Genomic DNA, 25,890 nt, shown 5'->3' on the forward strand with positions numbered 1-25,890 from the left:
GGTCTCAGTAGCCTATCACAAGCGCGCTCATGATTCTTTTTTAGCGAAATGGTCAGTCGTGTCTTGTCTCTGTTTGAGGCAAAGCACTTGTGTGTGGCCCAGACTAGCCTTGAACTCAGTCCTCCTTCAGGAGTGCCAGGATTACAGGACTACACCAGGTTGAAAACTTGGGTTCTGTGTTTTAAATACTGAGAGCGAAAAGGGACAATAAAGAAACTGTAACTTACATTGTTCTGTCATCTGATGGAAAAGAACGGAAGAAATGTCTTTATCCTCGTGACAAATTATTTCTGGAGAAGCCCCTTTCGGGGTTCTCTGTAAAAATAGTTTTGACACAACAGAGATCGAACTCCTGGAGTAATTTAAATAGAAGCTGGCGTGGCTTCCTGGGATAAGCAAAAAGTCAATGTTTTACTAGAGTCGTCCAATCGAGTGGCCCTTCCAGTCCACTTTATTTCCGCCCCTGGCACCTAGGGGGGTCCCCCAAAAAGGTGGGCCACTGTGGCCGAGCTGGTCGCCTAGTGCCTGAGCAAGTCCCACAGGGTCGTGGCGCCCAGAGGAGGTCAGGTCGCCAGGTCCCCGCCCCTCTCTGCTGCTCAGGCTTAGGTGGCGCAGGGCGGAGCGGCAGGTTGGGGAGGGCGGCCCCAGGCGTCGGTGACACGCGGGGGGGGCGGGGGGAGGCGAGGCGGCCGCACCCGGCCCTGGGAAGAAGCCGGCCAGGTGTGGCCTGGACGCCTGGTGCCAGCGGGGAGGAGACTCGCACCGCCCCGACCAACACCAACACCCAGCCGCGACCCAGCTCCTCTAAGCCCTCGCCGCCCTCTGAGCCACAGCTCCGGTCCGGCTCCCGGGTCCAGCCAGTCGCCGTCCCCGTCTCCGCCCTGCTGGAGCGCTGCGCCCTCGCCAGCCTCCTGCGCCCCGCGCTCCTCTCCGGGAGCCCCTCGCGTGCTCCGAGGCGGCGCCTCGCGTATGCCGCGGTGCTGAGCCGCTCTCTGAGTGACCGGCGACATGAGCTGCAACGGTGGCTCCCACCCGCGGATCAACACGCTGGGCCGCATGACCCGCGCGGAGTCCGGCCCGGATCTGCGCTATGAGATGACCTGCGGCGGCGTTGGCGGCGGTGGCGGCGGCGGGGGCGGTGGCACCAGCAGGATGTACTACTCCCGGCGCTGCACGGTCAACGACCAGAACTCCGACGGCTACTGGTGGGTACTCGCCGCAGCCACCTAGCTCAGTTCCAGGACTTTGAGCCGGGGAGGGGCCCGCCTCCGGGGCCGACCAGGAAACCCAGGGCTAGGCCGAGGAAAGTACTGTGCCCCGAGGTCACGGAAGCGCAGGACCCAGTGTCCAGACGCCCAGAACTCTCCATTGAGACCAGGGAGCGTGGGTGTGTGCGGGGATCCGGGAGACAGCTTTAGTGTGAGCCCGGGCTGGGTCCCACAGTCCTTTCCTCACTTCTGCCCTAGAGGGTGGCCCTAGGGGCGCCGCCTCCTTCCCGCCTCCACTGTGAAGGGGCGCCGTAGACGGCAGGGACACAGGCCCCTTCGTTGTGTCGTCTGTGCGCCCCCACCCCGCCCCCCTGTCCCCTGCGCTGCGGACCCGGCTGCAGTCGCCTTTGTTCCAGCCGGCAGGTGGGAGAGGTCAGGCAATGCGGGACAGCGGCCACAAAATGCAGCTTGCAAACTAATGGAAAGTAAAGCTGTGAAGGAGTGGGGTCCCCTTTGCTGTTCCGTGGCCTCGGAGTGACTCAGGGCTCACGGTGGCGGTGGCGCTTAGGTTACTTGGCTACCCGAGGGCATTTGCATGGAAGTTGCGCCCTCCTCCCAGCCTGAGACCCCCCTGTCACGCAAATGAGGCTCCTCTGCAGGCATGGCCTTTCGGCGCGGGGTGCAAGCTTGGCCTGGACGGGCCTGTTGCGCTCCTACTCTGGCCACTCGGTAACCTGGATCTCACCGGAGGATCCGAGCCTCTTTTAAAACAAAACAAAACAACAAAAACATCGGATAAGGCTCCTGGGTGACTTTGTAATAAGCATTAGTCATCTCTTTGATCTGTGTAGAGTGGGCTCAAGGTCTGGATGAGAGGGTGACCCTGGAGAAAGCACTGGGGCTCCCAGACCAAGGAGCCGCAGAGGAACCCACGCCACAAAGGGCTGGGCCCTCCTCACGGGACCGTCGGGGAAATACAGCGAGGGAGTCACGGGTGGGTGGGAGAAGGTAATGAGCGTCCTTTCACACAGTCCTCAGAGCTGCTCTCGGGAAGCCCACGTGAGCCGTGAGACTTTTGCGACCCGCCCCTTCCCAGCCCTACCCTGGTCGCGCCTCTGGGAAAGAGGCGGCTCTCCCACTACCTTAACACTTCCGCTGCGCACTGGCCGCAGGCGGAGGAGGAGAAACCTGAGGGCTCCGGTGGTGGCATTTTGTTTTGCCAGCAGTTTTAGAGACCAGACCGTCTTCCAGTTGCATCCCCTTTTCTGCTTAAATTTATTTATTTCTCTAGCATCAGGGTGAACAAAACGTGCCCGGGGATTTCCGTGAACGATTGTGTCCCCTGACACCGGTTTTTAAAATAATTTGGCCATCCATCTAAATCTCCAATTTGCTTTCTGTCATCGCCTTCCCAGAATTAAGGAGCGCCCCCAACCCACACACTTTTTTTTTTTTTTTAAATGTGTGGGTTACGCAATTCTAGTGTGGGACAGACTATGCAGGAATTCTTTAGTAGTTCTTTTCAACATTTTATGAGCCAAGTTATTATTATTTATCTTATTATTTAGTCTGCTTCTACTAGCCTAGGTTTCTTATCTTTTGTTATTTTTGCTGTCCTGGGAATCAGACCCCAAGGCCTTGCACACAGTAGGCAAGTGTTCTGCTGATCGTGTACACCCCCAGCCCTCTTAAACCGACAACCATCAGTGCCTAGTAATTGGCTATTTTACTTCCTTGGCTTTTCAAGATTTTATAGAGAAGTAATATTTTTAGTTTATCCATTGATATGTGAGCTGTGTAAAGATACATGTCTTAATTAGGATTCGTCTCAAAAAACATTTAATTTGGCCGGGGAACGATGTTTTTTCGTTGTACAGTATTTTTCTGTTCCCTCCCCGACAAAGAAAAGCTTGTTTATAAACCTGTCAAACGGTATATCTTCTGGAAGGGAAAAAACGATCTCATTTGGAGAAAGGAATTTTTTTTTTTTTTGGACCCTAAGGATTGAAGTTTGTCAGTGACCATGCTGTGACAGGGGGCGGACCTTGAGTCAGAGGTTGTCATTCTTCTCCTGAGACCCGGGTGGTAGCGCCCCCTCCCCCTAGCCTGTGGGACCTGTCCTAGAGCTGCTGAATAGAAAATGACCTATAGTCATTTTCTTATAGTAAGTGCTGACTTGTGCATTTCCAATTAATGGAGACTGAGTGGGGAGTCCGCACACCCGGACCTGTTTTTCTGGTAGCATTTTAGTTTTGTGTGGAGGGAACTGATTGTTCATTGCCTAGGCTTTGCACAACTAGGAGGCCCTGCCTGCCTAACAGAGATGGAGACCTCAACTAAGTGAACAATTAGGTCTTTAATAAGTATTTTTTTTTCTAGATAAAATGTATGTTTTTCTTCCTCTCTGTACAAAACTCAGTGTGGAAACTACTAGTTGAATTTAAACTTACTTGTCTCTCTGGGTTGAATTAGAGTGGTGGTTTTTGAAATAAATGTATGAAGCTCTTCCTTACGCAAGTTGGTCACTGTCTGTAGAGAACCCAGATCTTACTTTTGCCGTTGCAATCTCCTTAAAGTGTTTCTCCTCTGTCTCTATTTCATTACTAACTCTTGTCCATTTTCAGAACACTTTTAGGTGGCATTTACATTGTAATACCCTCTCCTCCTCCCATACCTGTCCTGTGTTTATTTTAGGTTAGATGGGATCTGTATCTACTTGAACTTCTCCTTGTGTTCCACTTAATAAATGGTTAGTGAGTGTTACACAATATAATAATATAAAAGGCATGTAGCCTTTTTGAAAATAAGTTTTGGATTTTCCTTGCATAAGACATCATATTAATCCTCTTTCAATTAAAGCGGAATTTCTGGAATCTCTTATAGCTAAAATAAAATACTGATCACCAAAATATAGTTGTCACCAAAGTAACCAAATTGCACACTCAGCTCTTCCACCAATCCAAGTGTAGGATTTTGTGGACAGATTAAAGGCAGTAGGTATTAAACTTCAGAAATATGTGGCTTGTAATGTTAAAGCTTATTCTTGCCTAGATCTCATTATTTCAAAACCAAAGCAGGGGCTGAGAATGTGGCTCAGGTGAAGAGCTCTGGCTTAGTATATTACATCCTCAGCACAGAAAAAATAAAATGATAATGATGACGATGATGATGATGGTGGTAGCAATAAGGTAAACCAAAACTAGCAAAAAGCAAGTCTCCAAACTTCAGAATGAAATGGACCACAGAGTGAAATGGAACGCTGGGGTTTACCTAGTCTCACCTTGGTCTTCCCACATTGACTTCTAGACTGGACAGGTCTGTGGTTACATGTTAATGTATGTAAAATTCCATTTTCTCCATTGACTTAGCAAGTATTTTCTGAGCATTTGCTGCAAACATGTGTGAAGCTTATGGAGAGTTAATGTAAACAAACAAGAACTATGAGAGGAGTGTGTGCTCTGAGACCATACACTACATGGGCATGAGAGAGTAGAACTGAGGGTATACCTTGGTGCTGTAATGCTGGCCCAGCTTTCTCAAGGCCTTGGCTTCCATCCCTGGTAGCACACGCATACACACACACACACACACACACACACACACACACACACACACACACGCTAGAGGTGTGTAAATAGCTTCAAAGCTTTCATAAGTAGAGATAACATCTGCCATGGGGCCATTGATGACACTTTATTAAAGAAGTTGTTTACTCTGTGTAGCAATTCAGCAGGTATAGATGGGTATATAGAACATGGACAAAGTTCAAGAGGTATGTAAAGCGGGCTCCTTGTTGAACATTCACTGAAAACTGGAAAACAGTAAGGAGAAAGGAGGAAGAATTTTGGGAGAGCCTGGAGGAGGGATTTGGCTAGAGATGGAATCCATGTCAGGTTTTCATTGCCACCAGACTCTTCCATTCTAAGGCGCAGGGGGGGTTGGTGGTCACTGAGCCTCTGGAGGGCTGCCTCTGTGACAGCTCTGTGGAGAGTAGTGCCAGGTGTACAACCTGGGTGAGATGGCCATTGCTCTACTGCAGGAGGACAAAAGGAAAGTCTGGGTGTGGGTGATGCAGCTGTGTGGGAAAGTCGACACTGCCCAGGTGGGGTTAGGGCTTCACCTGGTGTGAGAAGTTGAGAGTCTGAGGACACAGGAAACTCAGAGCCTAGGTAGCTAGAGGATTCATATTCTAAAATTTTTTTTAATGATGGCAAAATATGATTCAGGTAAATTCAATATCCAGCAGACAACATTGGTATTGTTATTAAGCCTGGGTAAATTGTATATTTTGTAAAACATTAGATCCATGGTTAATAACAGCTCCCATCACTTGATAGACACCTTCGATAAGCCAGGTATTATGCAAGCCTCATGTAATCGCAAACCTCACAACCAACCTCCCAATTTACAGATGGGAAACTGAGGTTAAAGTAGTTAAAACACTTTGCCCAAGGTCTAACAGCTAACAAGTGGTTTAGTTTATTATCCAGATTATCACACCATCTAAGAAAATATCAAACCCCTGTCATTAGAATTCAGCTTTTCTACTTGCAAACTTTTTCTAGCCAATACAACTTCTGACTTCATTAATTCCGTTGCCTCCCTTTTCTGCTTTCAGTGAGATACTTATTTCCTAATGTGTTGCTTTATTTTGTTAATACTTTTAGGAGGAGTTTCATGCACTTAGAAAAACCCCACCCAACATGATTCTTGTATTACATAGACTTATTATTGATTCTGTATTAGGATGCTGTGTGATTGCTATTTGCTTTCAACAGTAGTTTATTTCTTTTCCAAACATGGGCATGGCTTCACTGTAGCTTAGGAGGTGGAAATGTCTTGGGAAGAGAAGACCTGCTGATGTTCTGATGTCTCAGTGCTGACTTCTTTAGGTGGAGCAAAGAGAAGCTGGGTGTGGCTTTGAGAGTCCATCTTGACTTGTGTAACCAGTCTTTCCAGATGAGGAGCTTCTAGAAGACTTTAGAAGCATTTTGGTGGGAGGGCTGGGAGATCTGTCCCCTGTCCAGCTTTTCTTCTCCATCCTACTGGGTCCCCGTGACCTTGACTCTTGAAAACTGAAAATGGTCAGAGGTGGTTCTGGGGGTGAGACCCCAAAGACACTAAGACACCAAGACACCAAGACAGAGTGCCATCACTGGAAGCAACATGCTAGGAAATGCTAGTTCAGATCCACACTATGGAGATGATTTTTTTTTTTGAGGTTCAGTAAAACAAATGTTATTGCATAGGAAAGTATTTCAAATCAGAAATCTCTGTTTTGGCATAGAACCAAATATTTTGGTGTCATTTCCGTTGAACAATAAAAACAAACAAGTAAGGAAGACATCTCTCTCTGAATTTTCTTACTCCTTGAGGAATTTTTTTATACAGCTAAAATACATCATTCTCACTTACTTGCCTGACATAGTTGTTTTTGAGTCTTACAGGACTCCTGAATGCTACATACTTGACACCCAATCTGTTCCCTCTTTTTCCTTCTTTCCTTTTTAAATATATTTTGATGGCTACACTACAGCAGAAAAATTATATGTATTCGCAAAGTCTGCTGCAGAATTTCATTGTATGAATTCATAATCATTTCCTTGTTTTCCTGTAGGTCCTTGTCTACTTTTTTCTGTGTACTGTCCTTAAAACAATAGCTTGGGGCAAAAGGAAAACTTTGGAACCATGTCTGTCTTTATGGCAGGAGCAGACACCATAGGCAGAGCCCTGTCTATAGTCCTCTGTGACCTAACTACACACCTAAGCCTCACCCTCCCCTGGGGGAGGGGGGGTCACACCTGTGGAGATTCGGGCAGTCAGGCACTCAGCTTCCTTAAAGTCATGGACTCTAACAACTGGGAGTGGTGGGGCTGGGAGTGAACTCCGCTGGTACCACTTTGGGGTCTCTGTGAAGGTTGTGGCTGGTATGTCGAGTTTGTCCCTTCATCTGCAGCAGCTACCTGACACATAGTAAATGGTGGAGAGCCACCCCAAAAGAAGTGGGACATTTTATTGGAATACTGCCCCCACGGGTTTTGTTTGTTTGTTTTTGAGACAGGGTTTCTTTGTGCAGCCCTGGCTGTCCTGGAACTAGCTCTGTAGGCCAGGACTGCTCCTGTCTCCCAAAGGCTGGGAATAAATGTGTGCACCACTGCCACCCCCACTGCTCAGCCACAGTTCTTATACTGGGACAACATTTAACAGGTCAGAGGTCAGAGGAGGCCTGTTCACCTATTCCTCATTTGTTGCACGGGAACAGTGACTGGGATACACACACTCCCTGGCTGATGCTCTAAATCAGGGCAATCAGTTTAATGTCATGTATTTGCCTTTGCTTCTCTTCTGCTCTACAGAGCTGAACAAGCAGGCATTGAGCACCTGCAGTGTGCAAAGCCTTATGTTGCTAGGTGCACGTAGGAGGCAAGATGATAAAGGTGTAGGGAAGCCACACCTGTGTGTAAATAAGTCGTGCAGAAGTGTGGGCAGGTGAGTGTGGGTAAGCTCTGAGGAAGAGGGGTCATGGGGCCTGTCACTTCTGAGGAATGGCTACCCAACAACTCAGCTGACGCTAGGGTGTTAAGTGAGTTAATGGGCTAAAGTTACACATTTTTTGTTTTGTTTTACTTAAGATTCTTACTAGCAATGTAGGATACACGAAAGACACTTTGAAAATTATAAAGGGAGAATTTATTAGGCCTGAAGATTGATGCATCGTGTAATTGCAATTTCCAACAGACATTAACTGAGGTTTTTTTTTTTTTTTTTTTTTTTTTTTTTTTTGCGGCGGGATGGGGGTGTGAGTTATTCAATGAATCTGAATACAGAGAGACATACAGCCTTGTTTCAGGCATACATGCAAGACCCTAAATGACCCAAAGGAAGAAGGGAGAGAAAGATGAAAAGAGAGAAGAAGGAAAGATGTAATATGGAAGAGATTGCATACACATAGAAAGAAATACAGTAAGGCGGCATGGATGTCTAATGAGCAATAAAAATTATTATGAAGTTATTTTGTAAAACAACACATCTTTGCCTGGTAATGTCTCATGTATGTCATCAAATTTTTTTTCTATTATATTCTGGAAGCAGATGTTCAACATATGTTTTAAGATAGCTAATTTTTGAATCTTCTTTTTAAGGAACAAATGTTACTTGAACATTATGCTGAGATAAAACATAGCTGGATGCTGTTCACATACTCAATTGTGTGTTCAGTTTTTGGATTTAACTCCAGAACATATTTTCCTTTTAGCCACCGATGAAGGCCTCCTTTTACAAAAGCTTAGAGCCTTTCTTGTTTAAACAAGTTTTAGAATGAATTTTTAAAAATGTTTGCACAGGCAGGTTCTGTGCGGGATGAATCATTTGTCTTTCTGAGTGTGAAGATAAAACAATGTCAGAAGAGTTCATCTTCTAAGGAGCCTCTTTAATTACCCAAGAATATCTGTCAATTTTAGGGTAGAAGTCAATAGTCTTATCATTTAACCCACACGAGCTTTCTCCCTCGAGACTCCCCCCAATACCTTTTATCCTTTACGTCTATAAAACAAAACACATTTAAAAATGAAACATAGATACTGGATGCTTGCTAGTTCAATTCCGAATGTGGTTTATAAACTTTCCACTTTGGGCTGGGAATGAAGCTTGGTTGGCAGAGTAGTTGCCTATCATGCACGGAGACCTGGGTACATCCCCAGCACCATACAAACTGACTGTGGCAGCATGGCCTTTCAATCCTAGCACTCAGGGGTGGAGAAAGAGGATTGCAAGGTCCACATTGGATTACAGAGTAAGCTTAACCTAAACTGGTGTTATAAACCAGCGGTCCAACACTCGCCTAACTTGCTTGAAGACCAGGGTTTGATTCCTAATACAAAAAAAAAGGAAGAAAGAAATAGAAAGAAAGGAAGGAAGGAAGGAAGGAAGGAGGAAGGAAGGAAGGAGGAAGGAAGGAAGGAAGGAAGGAAGGAAGGAAGGATGGAAGAATGATAGTGTGCTCCCTGAAGCTGTTCCCCAGCTCTCATGGCCGGGATCTGCACTCAGGGCATGCTGGGAAGGAGAATATCTAACCCAGTAGGTCAAAATCCTCTCTGCTTGCACTTCTCCTTGATTAAGCACAGCCAGTTCTGTGTATGAAACATCCTCTGTGGCTTAACTGTCAGGGTGGATCCCCCTTTTCCCAGTTGCTGGCCAGAATCTGTCTTTTGAGATGGACAGAGCCAATGTGCACCTAGTTCACCTTGCTCTGTTTCCAAAGGGCTTCTTGACTGCACCTCCGTTAAAAGTGTGATTTTTTTTTTTTTAATAGATAGAGACTGGATAAGGAGGCTTCCTTTAAGGATAAGATAATAGATCCCTCTCTGCTACCCATGGTTTCTCTTTCTGCTCTTTCAGTTGCCTATTGGTCAACCACTGTCCAAAAGTACCCAATGGACATTAGGCAGGAGTGGTGGCTCAGGTTTGTAATCCCAGCACAGGGGAGATAGAGGTGGGGTCAGATATTCAAGGTTGTCCTTAGCCAAGGAGCTGGTTTGAGGCCTACGTGGGAACATGAGATCTTGTCTCAAAAGTTAGTAAGTGGGGTGAGGGCAGTGGCTCACTCTTGTAATCTCAACACTCAAAAGACAGAAGAAGGAGGATTGCCCTGATAGTAGGAGGCCAGCCTTGGTGACACATTAAGATCCTGTCTCAAAACCAACCTACAAAACAAACAGAAAAACTGGGTAAACCCAGAAATAAACATTCTGAAGTTTGAAATGTCCTTTACTACAATGTATTGTTATATTTAAATAGAACAGTTCTGTTTCCTTTCTCTTCTTCTCTTATTGTACCTAACATATAGATTAGGCGTCTAATGGTGGGGTTGTCCAGAGAATTTCATCTTGTAAATTGACTTAACATGTGTATGGCACTCTGGATACGTTTATTCATAATTGAGTTTGAACTTCCTGCATCTGTGTACATTTGGTGTGTGTGTGTGTGTGTGTGTGTGTGTGTGTGTGTGTGTGTGTGTGTGTGTGGTGCTAGGGGGTTGAACCCTGGCCTTGCTCATGTTAAACACATACTCTACCAGCCAAACCCCCAGTTTAATACATTTTTATTCCAAAGTTGATTTTGATTGACAGGAAAGTTGCCAAGATGGTGCAAAGTTCTTATGCATGCCATACCCAGGTGCCCTTAGTTGTCTGTCTTATGGCTCAGTTTATGGTAGTTTTTACTGTGGCACACCTTGTTAAATTGGTTAAGAAAGTCTGACTTTTGTTGTGTGGAGAGATAACTCTTTAATTCATGTACTTAGAACTGGCATTCTTTGTGGACATCACCATTCAAGCCACCTTGCAAAACAGAACTTTCCAAATGTTTCAGAAAAAAAGGTAGTCACCTTTCAATGAAGAAAACAAGCTGGCAGTGAATCCCAGTACCCAGTAAGCTGAGGCAGGAGGATTGCTATGAGAATGAGGCCAGCCTGGGCTACATAGTGAGTTTCAGGCCTGTCTAGGCTATGGGGTGAGGCCCTGTCTCAAATAACAAAAGAGTAAAAGGAGAAAAAAAAAGAAAAGAAAACAATTTTATACTTTATTAATCAATCCCTCCCTCCCTCCCTTCCTTTCTTCTTCCTTTATTTTATGTGGAATCTCACTGTTGCCCAGGTTGGTTTTAAACTCCTGAACTCAAGCCATCTTCTTACCCCAGCCTCCCAAAAGCCCTTCATGATTTCTTATTTATCCTAGAATTCTCAGCAGGGTTCCTATGCGTCTCTATTTCTCCCTTTGTTTCTTATATTTCCTCCTGGCAGGTACATTGGGAAAGTGTTCTAAGGCAGCTGGAATTCTGTACAAGTTAGGACAACAGATGTAGTCTTGTCTCTGTCCCAGTAGCGTGGGAACCATGCCAGATTTCCTGTGTAATGCTGATCGGAAGCGAGACTGGTGTACTCACGGTCCAGGAGTGGAGGAGGCTGTCCAGGTTTTGACAGATGGACGCTCTGGCAGAGCGCTGTCTGGGCCTGCCTCAGGGAGCCAGTGTCGTCATTTGGGAGTGGTTCCCAGGGGAAGCTGGGATCCTCACCCACATCCAGCTAGTGCTGGCTTGTTGGGGAGCCTTGCTTGCAGGGAGGAACCCCAAATAGGTGGCAGAAAAAAGAAAGAAAATGCTTTCCTGTGGTGTGGTAATATGTAGTGAGGCACTGTGGTAGAGGTTCCCACATTGATGTGGGCCTCCCCACCTGGGTATGTTATAGCTATTGTTCTCTCAATTTTTTTTTCCCATTGCTAAGCTTGTAACCCAGGGCACATGCCAGGCAAGTGCTGTGTCATTGAACTGAACTCCTAGCTCAACACCCCATGTCTTTTAACAGTGGAACTCTTTCTTTAAGATCTACAGGGTGGGCTGGGGAGATGACTCAGTTCTTGAGAGCATTAACTGGTCTTGCAGAAGACCCAAGTTCGGTTCCTAGCACCAACGTTGGACAGCTCACAACCAACCACCTGTAACACAAGCTCCAGGGGATCAAATGCCCTCCTGCCTCCGCAGGCACCTGCACTTAAGTGCACAGTTCCACACACAGATCCAAACACACTAAGACACATAATTATAAACTGCACAAACCTTTAAACAAGGCATAGAGGGACACACAGATCTCAGTTTGATAGAGAGGCATCAAACCGATAGAAACTGGTACAAATTGGAGCTAGCTGAAGGACCAGGTGCCTCTGAAGCCCTATAAGGAAGTGTGTCCATTTTTTAAATATTAAAATTTGCTTGAGGCATGTGTATGTGCATGCATAAGCAGGTGTTCTTGGGGGCCAGACGAGTGTGTGTGAGGCCCTGGAGTTGGAGTTACAGACACTTCACATGTGAGCTGCCCAGTGCAGTGTTGGGAAGAATCCAGATCCTCTTCAAGAACGGTAAATGCTCTTAACCACTAAGCTCTACCCCTAAAGTTCAGCATCTTGTAGCAATTTATCCAGCCGCTCACTCACACACATTAAACACAGTTTGATGTGCTTTAAATATCTCTTAAACCAAACTGCAGTGGGCAGGCCTGCCGCTTAATTCATATCACCAAATTAAGAACCTAGAATGAGCCACATTCTGGGAAGAAACTTCTATTCAAGCGTTATCTTAGCTACAAAATATGCTTAAATCTTCCATGTTTTCCCTCACACGGTGATTTCTTTGTTCTTCCTGTCTCTCGGTGTGAATGTGGAAAATACTTTTGTAGGATTAGCTTTGCTCTTGTCCACTCTGTTTTCCTATGGCTGGATTTGCTAGTGACATCCCTGTTGTCTGTGTTTGGCCTGCTGACGTCTGGCCATAGAAGGACATGTCCTGGGAACTTGGCTGTTGGGAGGGAGTAGGAGGAGTGACAGACCAGATGAGATCACTGGCTGCCATTGCTAGTCATGTGTTTCTACAGGTCCGAAAGTTGTTCTGGATTAGATCTTTGACCTGAGAAGAAATTGTCAGGAAGGACATTTTTGGGTTCATCTATGAAATTTTGGTGACACATAGCTCTAGTCCCAGCACTTGGGAGGCAGAGACAAAGAACTCTATGAATTTGAGGCCTACATAGTGAGGCCTATGGTCTACATAGTGAGTTCCAGGTCATCCAGGAATACTCAGTGAGACCTGTCTCAAACAAACAAACAAACAAACAAACAAATAAACAAAAAACCAAAAACAACAAAACACAAAATTCTATAGATTAGAAAATAGTATGATATCCATTTTAATTTCCATGATTTAGACATTTGTACTGTGATTATATAACTAATTGTCTTCATTACTAGGGAATATATATTGAAATGTTTCGGTGTGAAAGGGCATTGTCATTGTCAAGTGGGTCAGGAACAGGTGATTTATCCACACACGCATATTTATGGGGGAAATACCAACGTGGGAACAACTGTGGAGTGAGGAGTTTCACAGGACCACTTCTGTGCCATTTTTTTGCAACTTTTAAGAAAGTTTGATATTATTTTTAAATTGATAAAAGTCATCTCCTATTTATTTTCTTTGTCTCCACAGTCAAACTGGCACCATGTCCAGGCACCAGAACCAGAACACGATCCAGGAACTACTGCAGAACTGTGCGGACTGTCTGATGCGGGCGGAGCTGATTGCACAGCCGGTAAACTCTCTCTTCTCATTTCTCAGAGTCTGGTCCTGGCCCACGCTGGTTTCTGAGGAGCTCATGCCCTCACCACAGCCTGTGCTTCCCTGTTGTTGGGCCTCTCACATTATTAGTGTCTAGAGATGGTCTTTTCAGACCAGACGAGATAAGGATATTACCTTAATCTATTTTCTGTTGCTAGTAACAACGCCACAGACTGGGCAGACTGTAAAGAAAAGAGGTTTGCTTTGGCTCATGGTTCTGGCCCAAGCTGAGGGCAGCATCTGGCAATGACCTTCTTCCTGGCAGAGTCCCCAGGTAGAGTCCCACATGGCAGCAGACAAAGAGCACACAACGCTCCTAGCCAAGTTGGCTTTTATAACAGCCCCACTCTGAAGATAACCTATTATTCATCCACTAATCACATGAATTGATAAGTTTAGCTTAACACATACTCCTCTAACTCCTCCCGTACCTGGCTGACTCCTTCATCCAAAGCAGGTAGGGGTACCGGTACTCAATGAGAACATGCATGAAGCTCTGTGTGTATGTAATTTGTAGTGACCGTGGGTACATTCACCCACAGTGCAATGCCATGGCATTCCCGGTTTATTTCTATGGACGTGTGTTCAAAGGCTAAAATGAGTGCCTGGGAAGTAGTATCGTATTTGCTTACATTTTTGTGTACAGAAGTAAGATTCATTGGGCTGCAGCTGAAGGAGGGCAGCAAGTGGGAAATGGGGAGCAAGCTGCTGAGAGGCACCAAGCAGCAGAGGAGGCTTTCTGTTTACAAACCACTTCAGTGTGAAGTTAGAGACAGACTCACACAACGTGGGTCTCACCCACCCGTCACCCAGCCCCCTCCATTGGTGACATCTGACATAACTGCAGTGTGTCAGTTTTTCTGAAAAAGTTATGTCCCTCTGAAATACAGGGAAGGCTCAGCGATGTTGAAAAGGCCCTGCCTTGTAAGTGGTCCCGCCATCTTACTTAGCTCAGTCAAACTCCCAGTAAATAGGAATTGGGTGTAAAATGAAAGATGGAAATTCAACATACGGAAGGAAGGAGAAGATGAACACTCTCTAATTTACCTTCAAATTCCAACTGAAGGGCTGGCAAGTTGGCTCAGTGGGAAAGACTCTTGTCATGCAAGCCTGACCACCTTAGCTTGATTCCTGGAACCCACATAAATATGGAAGGAGAGAACTGACTTCACATATAAATATGCATACAGACACACACACACACACACACACACACACACACACTTATATATATACATACACGCTTACATACATATATAATGTTTTGAGCTGTTTTTTAGTGTGTGTGTGTGTGCATATGCTTGTGTGAGTGAGTGAGTGAGTGAGTGAATGCCAGGGAATGAGTACAGAGGTCAAAGGACAACTTCCGGGAGTTGGCTCTCTCCTTCCACTATGTGGGTGCCGGGCATCAAACTTGCCAGGCTTGGTGACAGGCACCTTTACCCACTGAGCCATTTCACTGGCCCTGATTTTATTTTGTTTTTAAGATAGAGTACCTCTGTATACTACAGGCCAGCTTCAAAGTCCTGATCCTCCTGCCTCAGCCTCCAAAGGTGTGGGGTTAGGGTGTGTACCACCATGCTCAGCTCAGTTAAAAACAAGCCGTTTGACTAGGGGCTCATACTGTCTGTTAGTTACAGTAGACCGTTTGCTTTCATGGACACACATGAATCTTTTGTTTACAATCTTACACATTTTCATGCAAATTCTTTCTGCTAGGAACTGAAATATGGAGATGGAATACAGCTGGCCCGGAGCAGAGAGCTGGATGAGTGTTTTGCACAGGCCAATGATCAAATGGAAATCACAGATAGCTTGATCCGGGAGATGCGGCAGATGGGCCAGCCCTGTGATGCTTATCAGAAAAGGTATTGGCTGCAGAGCATGGTTGGGGACCTCCAGCACATGACCTTGGGCTTTTTCCAGGGGACGCACATATGACCCAAGAAACCTCCCTTACTTGGGACAGTGCAGCGTTATCCATTTCAAATATAAAACTGCAACCTTCATCTTTTGTGGGCCCCCAAGGTGCTATGAGAATTAAATAGACCTGCAAGAAAATAACCATTCGAAAACACTTAGCTCTTCTTGGAATGGTAGCAGAGCTCTGTCATCCTGGGTACTCAGGAGTCCAAGGCCGGAGGATCAAAAATTCAAGGCCTGCCTGGACAATTTAGTGAGGCATTATCTCAAAATTAATTAAGTAGGTTTTTTTTTTTCCCTTTGGTTTTTTGAGACAGGGTTTCTCTGTGTAGCCTTGGAGCCTATTCTGGCACTTGCTCTGTGAGTTGCCTCGAACTCACAGAGATGCACCTGCCTCTGCCTCCCAAGTGCTGGGATTAAAGGCGTGTGCCACCAACGCCCGGCATTTTTTGTTTTTTTAAAGGATAAATGATGTAGTAGAGTACTTGCGTGGGGTTCAGTCCCCAGTGCTGTAAAAATTCTATGCTAGTTTGAAAGGCTGAGTGAGTCATGAGCCTTCCCTCCATTTAGACGGCAACAGAGGCCTCTGGTATAGCATCTGACCTTTCCAGAGGCTGATATCAACTTTTATTTAATCAAGTGGGACTCTTGGAGTTGGAAGTGGCTGCTCCACAGCAGAGATGTGCAGTCTGAATTTGCTCTCCTGCTATTGAGGCCCAGGATTAAATTCCCAGGATGAAACTCAAGAGAAATCGAGGCTCTGCCAGGTTGGGCATGGGCAGTGACACTTTTCATGATGTTTTGGGTTATGAGTCCTAGCATTTTTTTTTAAAAAGATTTTATTTATTTATTATGTATACAACATTCTGCTTCCATGTATATCTGCACACCAGAAGAGGGCACCAGATCTCATTACGGATGGTTGTGAGCCACCATGTGGTTGCTGGGAATTGAACTCAGGACCTCTGGAAGAGCAGTTGTTGCTCTTAACTTCTGAGCCATCGCTCCAGCCCACTTCCTAGCATTTATACTTGAATGTAATCAAGTTGGAGGACATAGGGTAAAGAAAAAAAAACTTCCAATGCAGCATCCTTGGCCTGTAGATTGACCCAAAGAAAACCCAGAAAAGGGTTTTCATAGGCTGTTTTCTTGTGACGACATTGTTTTCCTTTCCTTTCAGACTGCTTCAGCTCCAGGAACAAATGCGAGCCCTGTACAAGGCCATCAGTGTCCCTCGAGTCCGAAGGGCCAGTTCCAAGGGAGGTGGAGGATACACCTGCCAGAGTGGCTCTGGGTGGGATGAGTTCACCAAACGCCTCACGGGCGAGTGTCTGGGCTGGATGAGGCAGCAGAGGGTAAGTGGTGCCCAGGTGAACCTACGTGTGCTGGTATTCAGACCCCTGAACCCAGGGACTTCAGATGAAGAGGTGGCTCAGTCAGCCCCCAAACTCCAGTGGCAGCCACCTGCTAAGTGTCAGAGTCATTCTGTCTGAGTTGCAACCAACCTCATCTGTATCACACATACACTGGAAAGAAAGAACGAACTCTTCTATGGCTCATTTGAAATACTAACACAAGAGTGAGAAAAATTAAAATTAAAAACTAAGCTATAAAATATTACCATGGAGGAGGAGTTGAACACTGAGACACTGGGTGTTCTGGTTTGGTCTCCTTGGTGGTTTTTCGAAGTTCACTTGTCTGACTGTATAAGTCTCAAGTCACTTGTGTGGGTGTCAGGTCCAATAATGGCACTAGAAGTATGCGCTGATCTTTTCCCTGCGACTGGAATTTCTACCAAGTATTTTTCAATGCTAATTACTGTTTTGTTGTTTTATGTAGTAATTAAGCCCGATAATGAACAGGTGGCTAGAGAAACATGCCATAATCATGTAGATGGGAACTTTATAATGAAAATCTTCTAACGAGCCAACCTTCTTCGAGAGGTGGATATGTTAGAATGAGACATTGTGTTGCCGGGCGGTGGTGGCGCACGCCTTTAATCCCAGCACTCGGGAGGCAGAGGAAGGCAGATCTCTGTGAGTTTGAGACCAGCCTGGTCTACAAGAGCTAGTTCCAGGACAGCCTCCAAAGCCACAGAGAAATCCTGCCTCGAAAAACCAAAAAAAAAAAAAAAAAAAAAAAAAAAGAATGAGACATTGTGGAGAGGTAGTTAAGTAATGCTGTAAGAACTTATTAATTGTTGGACCAATTTCTAAGTAGTTCTAGAATTTCTTAGCTATTTTAACATTCCCCCTACCCTTTCTTTGAGACTATGTTGAATCGTGTTGCCCAGGTTAGTCTTGAACATTCAGACTCAAGCCATTCTCCCAGTCAACCTTCAGAATATATAGGACCACAGGCAATTGCCACTTACAACCAACCCAGCCTTTAAAAGGTTTTGGGTGTGTCCTTGTGTGGTGACTCCCTTTGCCACTAATTCATTTCCATTTTCATTCACTCACTCAATCAGCTATTATTTCAGTTTATGTTTTGTTTGTTTGCTTTTCATTTTTTTATGTGTATGATGTTTTGTTGGCATATATTATCTGTGTACCACATGCATGCAATGCCCATGGAGGCCAGAAGGGGGCATTGAATCACCCAGAATTGGAGTTATAGAGGGTTGTGAGCCACCATGTGGGTGCTGGGAATCAAACCCAGGTCCTTTAAAAGAACAGTCAGGGCTCTTAACCAATGAGCCATCTATCTCTCCAGTCCATTTGTTTTTGTTTTTGAGACAGGGTCTTGCTTTGTAGCTTAGGCGAGCCTCGAACTTGTGACCCTCCTGTCTCATCCCCCCAAGACACTGGGATTATACCTAGTGTTCTACCATGCCTACCTCCACACCCCCTATTTATTATGAAAATCATAAACTATTCTGGAAGGTGGAGTAGATAGTAGAGAAACATCAGCGATTATCTCAGAAACTTAACTGTAAACTTGTTTGCATGTCTTCAGATTCCCTTCAGAGTCTTTTGAAAACCTTGTTATTTTTTGAGACAGGGTCTCGTAGAGCCCAGGCTGCCTTGAACTAGCTAAGGAGCTCAGGAGGACTTTGAGCTGCCCAGGCCCTGGCCTGCAGCTCTGAACACACATTTCTTGAGTGTTCATCTACACTGGCATAATGATAGAAACTGAGGGCTCAAAAATTATGGTCCATAGTAATAAAGATGATTATTATTGAAGACAACAAGAACAAGATACACCTCAAATGCCAAATAATTGCCTTGTAAGAGCTATAATAAAATCCTGCTTAGTAGAAGGGAGAGAATGACATTCCAGTCCTGAGGAAGACTTGAGTTAATGGGGCTTGAACTGTACCTTCAAGGATCCTTGATGGGAGGCAAGACAAACTTTGAACCAAAGTAATTATGAGACATCATATCCCCTGATGTCTTCTGAGACAGCATGACAGTTACATTAAGTGACAGCTCAGAGTTAGTCACTTTCGGTATTACTGTGGGTGTAGCATTGTAAGAACACTTTGTAGAGCTGGGTGTGGTGGTACATGTCTATAATCTCAGCCTGGGCTACTTAGGGAAACTCTCCAACACCAACAAATGGACAAACAACAGCCACAAAACAAAACAAAACAAAACAAAAACCAAAAAAATATTTGGTAGAAAAATCTGTACATCTTTAAAATTCAGGAAATGGCACTCTCACACAAGCATATGGTTCCATCATTTCCTAACAACCATCCATGAGCCATGGTCAGACGGCTCTTAAGGTTCTCAGCAAGCTGATTCCTGCTGTAGGTTTGCAGTGATTTTGTGTGGCCTTTTCCTTCTTATCCCACCTCCCCCACACATAGTCTGCATTCTTCACACACTCCCAGGAGACTCAGCTGAGGCCTGGGCTGATAAGGGAGCCCTTTCCCCAGCAGTGTGTCTGGAGGCAGACACCCATCTCCCTGCCAGGTTTCTACTTTGTTTCCCTCATCTATGCTTCTGCTGATGGGCGAGCCAGATACTATACACCTGGCAGGTAATGAGCTGTGTGAGTTGTCCCTGGGTCATTCCTAGCTCCCAGGTGATGTAGCACCTGCTGTTTCTGGTTTAAAGCACGGGCAATTGCAGGACACAAGGGCAAAGTCCTTGCTAACCTTCAGTTCTCTGACTCTGAAAGGGCTCCTCTCTGAAGCCTTGCCAAGAGCACTAGAACATGGGTGTGGCTTAGGACAATTGTGTTCTGTTCATGCTGCCATCCCAGCTTGGGATGTTTGCCCTTGGCATGTCCGAGAGATGACACAGGTGGTTTAGAAATTTACATGTGCCTCATGCAAAAGGAGGAAGAGACGCTGGACTGAACTTCCCTTTGAAATGGACCATACGGAGTTTTTACAGATTGAAAAGGAATTTTAAAGTGCTGTATTTCTGAGCCAGCATTTAACTATGTCACATTCATCTACGTAACTTAGGGCTGGCTATGGAGCCTAATGGTAGGTCACTTACCTAGCTTTTGTGAGGCTGTAGGTTCACTATAGCAAGAGCAAACAAAAGATGATTTAAAGGATTAGGTGAGTGACTTAGTTTGAGAGGCAGTTTGTGATTGTGTCATTAATGATTTCTGACACTGGTTTAAAAGTGATTGAAGAAAGAGATGTCTATTAGTACCTATAATGTATCATGCATACTGGTAACTAGTCATACACATTTACATTCTCCTTTTCAACTTAAAAAAATGTCATTATTATCATTGTGGGTGAGTGCAGGATTCTTTCTTCAGGAGACAGATCTAAATCGCAAGGAACCATTACTGAATGTGTTCCTCAGTTCATCTTGGGCTGGAGCCAGACTAATTGAATATGTATTTGGTGATTCTCATTAGCCATTTGGTAATCTTGAAACATTATTTTGACTTCAGACCATACTTCATATAGCCCTTCCTTCCTTCCTTCCTTCCTTCCTTCCTTCCTTCCTTCCTTCCTTCCTTCCTTCCTTCTTCCCTTCCTTCCTTTCTTCCCTCCCTTTCTCCCTCCCTTCCTTCCTTCCTTTTTTATTGAGATTGGGCCTTGCTGTGTACTTAGGGTAGTTTTGAACTCCTGTATTCAAGCGTAGCTTCCTGGGTGGTTGCATGTTTTGAGTTTTATCTGAAGCAGAGCTGTGTATGATATCTTGATCCCCAATGCTACAGAGAACTGAGTCTGTTGTGGAGGAGGGACAATAAAGGGTTGCCCCTCTTTCTGCAGGCGGAGATGGAGCTGATAGCCTGGGGTGTGGACTCGGGCGCAGTGGAACAGCACATCAACAGCCACAGGAGCATCCACAATGCCATCGGAGACTACCGCTGGCAGCTGGACAAAATCAAAGCGGATCTGGTACTTCACACATTCATCATGGAATCTGTAGAAGGCTGTGTCGTCACTTAGGCAAATTTGTCTGAAACACGCAACTATTACTCTCTTTCTAAGAGACTAGAAATTAAACAAAACAAAACACTCCATTGTGTAAAAGAGAAGTGGGAAAAGATTTACAGGTCCTGGGGAAGGAGTTGCACTAAATGCTGAGTTCGAGCAGGATATCATGAGTTTATGGTTTATGAATAGGTATCTGGGGAGGTGGTAGGTAGGCCATTACTGCACAAAGCAAAGCATCACCTATCAGGAGACAATGAAATTATCATGTAGCTTATATTGCTGGGGAGTTCTCTTCTGGGTGGGAATAAAGTGACATTTGTCCTGCAGGAAATTATATCTCAGTTTATACCTCTCCTATGCTGGAAAAAGTCAGACTTGGAGCGAGTGAGAGTGACAGACAGTACAAGACAGTAGTCTGGTCTCAGTGCTTGGTCATGTCCCCGGATTCCCCACCGTCCCTTGTCTGTATACATGAAGTCACTTATTGTAATACTTAGACCCAAGTTTTCACTTTCACTTTGCCCTGCCTTTTTACAATTTAAACCTTACTCTTGTCTGCTTGAGTATCTGCCCAGCTTTCTCCTTCATGTCTGTAAGATATGGAGGATCCAAAATCATATTTTCTATAGCAAGCCTTGAAGTGATAGAGTATTTACTTTGTGGAGAAGGCATGAATGTCCAGAAAGGGGCCCTCAAACCATCTGGGGAAAGGTCACTCTGGGTAAAAGACCTCATAGAGCAATTGTATCTTTTTACTGAGAGCCGAGGCCAGCATCTTACAAGGAGGTATAGAAGGGCTACACTTTTTATAGACCTCCATGGGTAGGACTAAATAATGACCTGTATTGTCTTATTTCCCAGCGCGAGAAGTCTGCAATCTATCAGTTGGAAGAGGAATATGAAAACCTGCTGGTAAGCCCATTTAGCCTTTGTTGTCAGTTCAGTTCAGTTCCTCAAGTGGTAAGCCTCTCTGGTGGAACATACACTTGGCTTATGTTCACCAAAGAGCCAGGACGCACTGGCTCCTGTGTTCATAGATGATAATTTTGTCATTGTTGTTGCTTCTCTTTTAGAGTTGACGTTTCAAAGGTTTTGTTTTGGTTTCTGAAGACAGTGCCTAGCACTGTTCCATTGTCTGTTTTTAGGTTAAATTTTACACAAATGACTCTTGTTAGATGCATGCAGGTGATAAAGGATTGCAGCCTTCTTAAACAAATACAGAGACTAAATGTGTTTTCCTCACATATTTTACCAGCCTGTCATCATCTCGTGACAGACGGTGTCAGTTGCTTGATTCCTAAGCAGAGATTTCCATACTTCCATTTGTGTCTTCTTATTTTCACCTTACCTATTGCCTTGCTGGTTACAATGCTTTTAAAATAGTGTGGCTGCTGGTGACACTCTACCCTTCCTGTCGGGATGGGCATAAAGCGGATGGCACCTGAAATTTACGTGGGCAAAGCCTGACTTACCCACGAGAGAAAACTTGATTTGTCTATGAGTCTAGTTCCCCCTTAATTATCTAAAATTATTAAACCCAAACATCATTATCTTTTAATTTTTTTGTTTATTAGAATTGGTGTGTGCGTGCATGTGTGTGGGTGTATGTGTGTGTGTATATAGGTATGCATATGCTATAATGTGTATGGAGGTCTAATTTTTGTTTATTATAATCAGTGTGTGCATATATGAATGTGTGTGTGTGTGTGCATGTATGCGGGTTTATGTGTCTATGCACGTGTGTATCCATATAGGTATGCTATAATGCAAATGGAGGTCAGAGGACAACTTTGTAGAGTCAGTACTTCGAATGGGTCCTGGATATTGAACTCAGGTCGTCTGGCTTGTCTAGAAAATTCTTTATCCACTGAGCCATCTGGCTGGCCTCAGACATCATTGTCTCAATCAAGACTCTTCAGGGGCTGGAAGCGTAGCCCAAAAGTAGAGTGCTTCTCTAGCGTGAGGGAGACCCTGAGTGTCTCCAGCACCAGGGGGGAAAAAGATGGGAAAGACCCTTTGGAATTAGGATGTTCGAATCTGAGACTGCCCTGGCTGTACAAGCATCACAAATTCGGACAGGGTCTCTCTCCTACAAAGGGTGAATGCAGCAGAGGTTTTACCTGGTCTCAGATGGTCTGGGTAGAGAACGACACAGGTTCGTGGGCACAGTCTGTGAGAACACCGTTCACCCGGGCATTGTTATCTTAATACTGCTCTCGGACTTGTCTGCAGAAAGCGTCCTTCGAGAGGATGGATCACCTGCGCCAGCTGCAGAACATCATCCAGGCCACCTCTCGGGAGATCATGTGGATCAACGACTGCGAGGAGGAGGAGCTGCTGTACGACTGGAGCGACAAGAACACAAACATCGCTCAGAAGCAGGAGGCCTTCTCTGTAAGAGCCCGCACCTTGCCTTTAGCCTGCGGCTGCGGGGGAGGAGTGAGAGGTCTTTTAAATAGCTTGATGAGCCACTTCTAATTTAACCTTGGGAACACTGGTCAGTGACTGGAGATTTATTTAGTTTTATTTTATGTGTTTGCCTGCATGTGGAGCTGTGTACCATATGCATGCAATGCCCACAAGTGCCAGAAGAGGGCATCATATCCCCAGGAACTGGAGTCACAGGAGAGTGTTAGCTTTGTGTGGGTGCTGGGACTCGAACCCAACTCCTCAGGAAGGGTAGTCAGTGCTCTTAACCACTGAACATCTCTCCAGCCTCTCCCCCTTTATTTTTAAAGTTAAGGTTTCCCTCTGTAAGTCAGGAATGCCACTGTGTTGTGGAACCCAATCATCTTGCCTTATCCTACCAAGTACATGGGACTATGGGGATATACCATTGCTGGCTGAACAACCCCCAACCCCAAGTTCATTGTTTAATATCCCTGAAGACAGTGGTTCATAGATAGTGTGGGAATCAGTCCATCCGGAAACCCTGGAGTGGATGGCACTATAGAACAGTGGGTCAAAACCTGGAGTTAGGAATCAGAATGTGTTGAGCACCTGTAATTTGAAAATCTGAAATCCAGAATGTTCTCTCTAAAACTTTGAGTGCCACCATGATACCATAAGTAGAATATTCCACACCTGACTTCAGGTGACAGGTGGCAATCAAAATCCAGCCCCTCCCAAAATATTGTATAAAATTATCTTCAGGCTAGGTGGGTAGGGAACGTAAATGAATTTTGTCTTTAGACTTGGGTCCTCTCTCCAAAATATCTCTATGTATATGCAAATAGTCTACAATAGCAGATCCCAAATCTGAAACATTTGTTTCATTTGCGGTCCCAAGCATCTGCAGTTAGGGATGTTCAGTATGTATTAGTTCAATGTGTATTTTACTGGATGGCCTTAGGTCATGCCACAAGTCTAACCTTGGTTTTCATTATCAAAAATGCTGTGGTTTTTGAGGACAGTATAACATGAGTCCTTAGCACCAGTCATTCCCAAAATGCAATTTTGTATGTAGCCGCCTCTAAATAGTGTAATTTAACAGAAGCCTAACTGACTCTCTGTAAAGGATGTATTTGGTCTTTTCTTTCCCAGATCCGCATGAGTCAACTGGAAGTCAAGGAAAAGGAACTAAATAAGCTTAAACAAGAAAGTGACCAGCTAGTCCTCAATCAGCATCCAGCCTCAGACAAAATTGAGGTAGGCGTCATGGGATTTGCACTTTCACTAGGGAACAGAACTTCAAAAAAGAGGTCTCTGTGGGTGAATTGTGCTTCTCCACTATGAAGCTGTGCCAACTTTATCTTCTATTTGGGGATCAGTACCCTAGGCTAGAGACTGGCACATTTTTCCCCTTGGAAACTAGAAATGTCTTATGCTCTACCAGATGATCTCTGTCACAATGACTTAACTCTGTCCTTGTATCACAAAAGCAGCTATGAATTACTATGACCATGTTCCAATAAAGCTTTATTTTATAAATAAAAGTAGCAGGCCAGATGTGGCCCTTGGGCAGTATTTGCTGACTTTTGCTGGAGACTTCTATCTGTAGGCTAGACTCAAGGCTGCTCCGTAGGTGGTAGTGCTGCTATGGCTGTATTAGTGGCTAAAAGTTACTATCTTAAGTCTCGGAAGCCTTGTACTTGAATTCATCCCACCTCCCCATGATCTAGTGCCTGCCCAAGAACAGGCTTGCTGTGCCAGAGGGAGTCCCACTCCAGCACTGTCCCCAGTGTCGATTCTGATTGGTTAGTAGCTGCTCAATTTGGGCAAGACCTATTTTGACTGATATCCCTTTGATGGTAGCTGTTTGTAAGAACTGATTGCACCAAGAGATCTCAGGTGGGATATTCTGTCTCCATGCCTTGGACAAAAGTTTGCTTGACTTGGGGTGAAGAGGTATCTGCTTCATCTGGCTCAGGGGTCTGTGCAGGAGGCACCCCTCTGTGCCTCTGAGTGGGCACAGGAGACAGCTGATGCCTTGATGCTTTCTCGTTTCAGGCATATATGGACACACTTCAGACACAGTGGAGTTGGATTCTGCAAATCACCAAGTGCATTGATGTCCATCTCAAAGAAAATGCTGCCTACTTTCAGGTTTGTAGACATATCTTTTTTTTTTTTAAAAAAAATCTACATTCACGTGTGTGGGGTTGGTGGTGGTGGTGGTGGTGGTGGCTGCATGTCACAATGGGCAGAGGACAACCCGCTTGAGTTGTCTCTCTTCTTCCACCATGTGGGTCCTGGAGATAGGGCTCAGCTCATCAGACCTGGTGACAGGCATCTTTACCCACTGAGCCATCTCGCTGGCCCTGGCTGATCCTTTAGAATGGCCATGGAACTGTGAGAAGAATTGTTGATGACGATGATGATGTCTGGTCCCAGCCCTTCTACCATGGAGTTGTGTAACTTTAGAACATGTTAGGACTCCAGGCTTCCGTTTCTCATATACTAAATAGGGAGATCAGACCTATGGTGATCTCCAGGGACCTTTTCTTAGTCTAAAATAACATGGGGCATGCATGCTTTGTGTGGATGAGGTGTTAATAAGCACATATGCTACACAGATCTGAAATAAGGGGGTCACATGCATCACAATGGTATCACTACCTTATCCTGTGAGTATGTGTTTGAAGCAAGGACGCACTCTAGACCATATTGTCTAAGTCCTACTTACAGTCCTTGGTTTAGAGGAACACAGATCTGTGACGTGGTCAGCAGTCACTCAGCCCTGCTACCAAGTCTGTGAATGCTTCTACTCTAATCTTTTCCTTTAGCCATTTAGAAGGG

At 45.1% G+C, this 25,890-nt stretch overlaps 1 protein-coding gene across 2 annotated transcripts in view; it reads left to right on the top strand.

The window, feature by feature from the left end:
• The first annotated feature begins 669 nt into the window (after positions 1-669).
• Dsp (desmoplakin) overlaps positions 670-25,890 on the top strand; it is a 45,402-nt gene continuing 20,181 nt past the window's right edge. The window contains exons 1-9 of one of the 2 annotated variants that reach the window (XM_027410382.2): positions 670-1,205; positions 13,242-13,344; positions 15,090-15,238; positions 16,474-16,648; positions 20,485-20,613; positions 21,514-21,564; positions 22,885-23,046; positions 24,196-24,300; positions 25,102-25,197. In XM_027410382.2, the coding sequence (XP_027266183.1) occupies positions 1,009-1,205; positions 13,242-13,344; positions 15,090-15,238; positions 16,474-16,648; positions 20,485-20,613; positions 21,514-21,564; positions 22,885-23,046; positions 24,196-24,300; positions 25,102-25,197 (1,167 nt within the window). In that variant the 5' untranslated portion in view covers positions 670-1,008. The remainder of the gene's footprint in view (positions 1,206-13,241; positions 13,345-15,089; positions 15,239-16,473; positions 16,649-20,484; positions 20,614-21,513; positions 21,565-22,884; positions 23,047-24,195; positions 24,301-25,101; positions 25,198-25,890) is intronic. The other variant, XM_027410383.2, reaches the window with a different exon arrangement.

The sequence above is a fragment of the Cricetulus griseus genome, chromosome 3, assembly GCF_003668045.3.
Source record: "Cricetulus griseus strain 17A/GY chromosome 3, alternate assembly CriGri-PICRH-1.0, whole genome shotgun sequence".
Taxonomy (NCBI): Eukaryota; Metazoa; Chordata; class Mammalia; order Rodentia; family Cricetidae; genus Cricetulus; species Cricetulus griseus.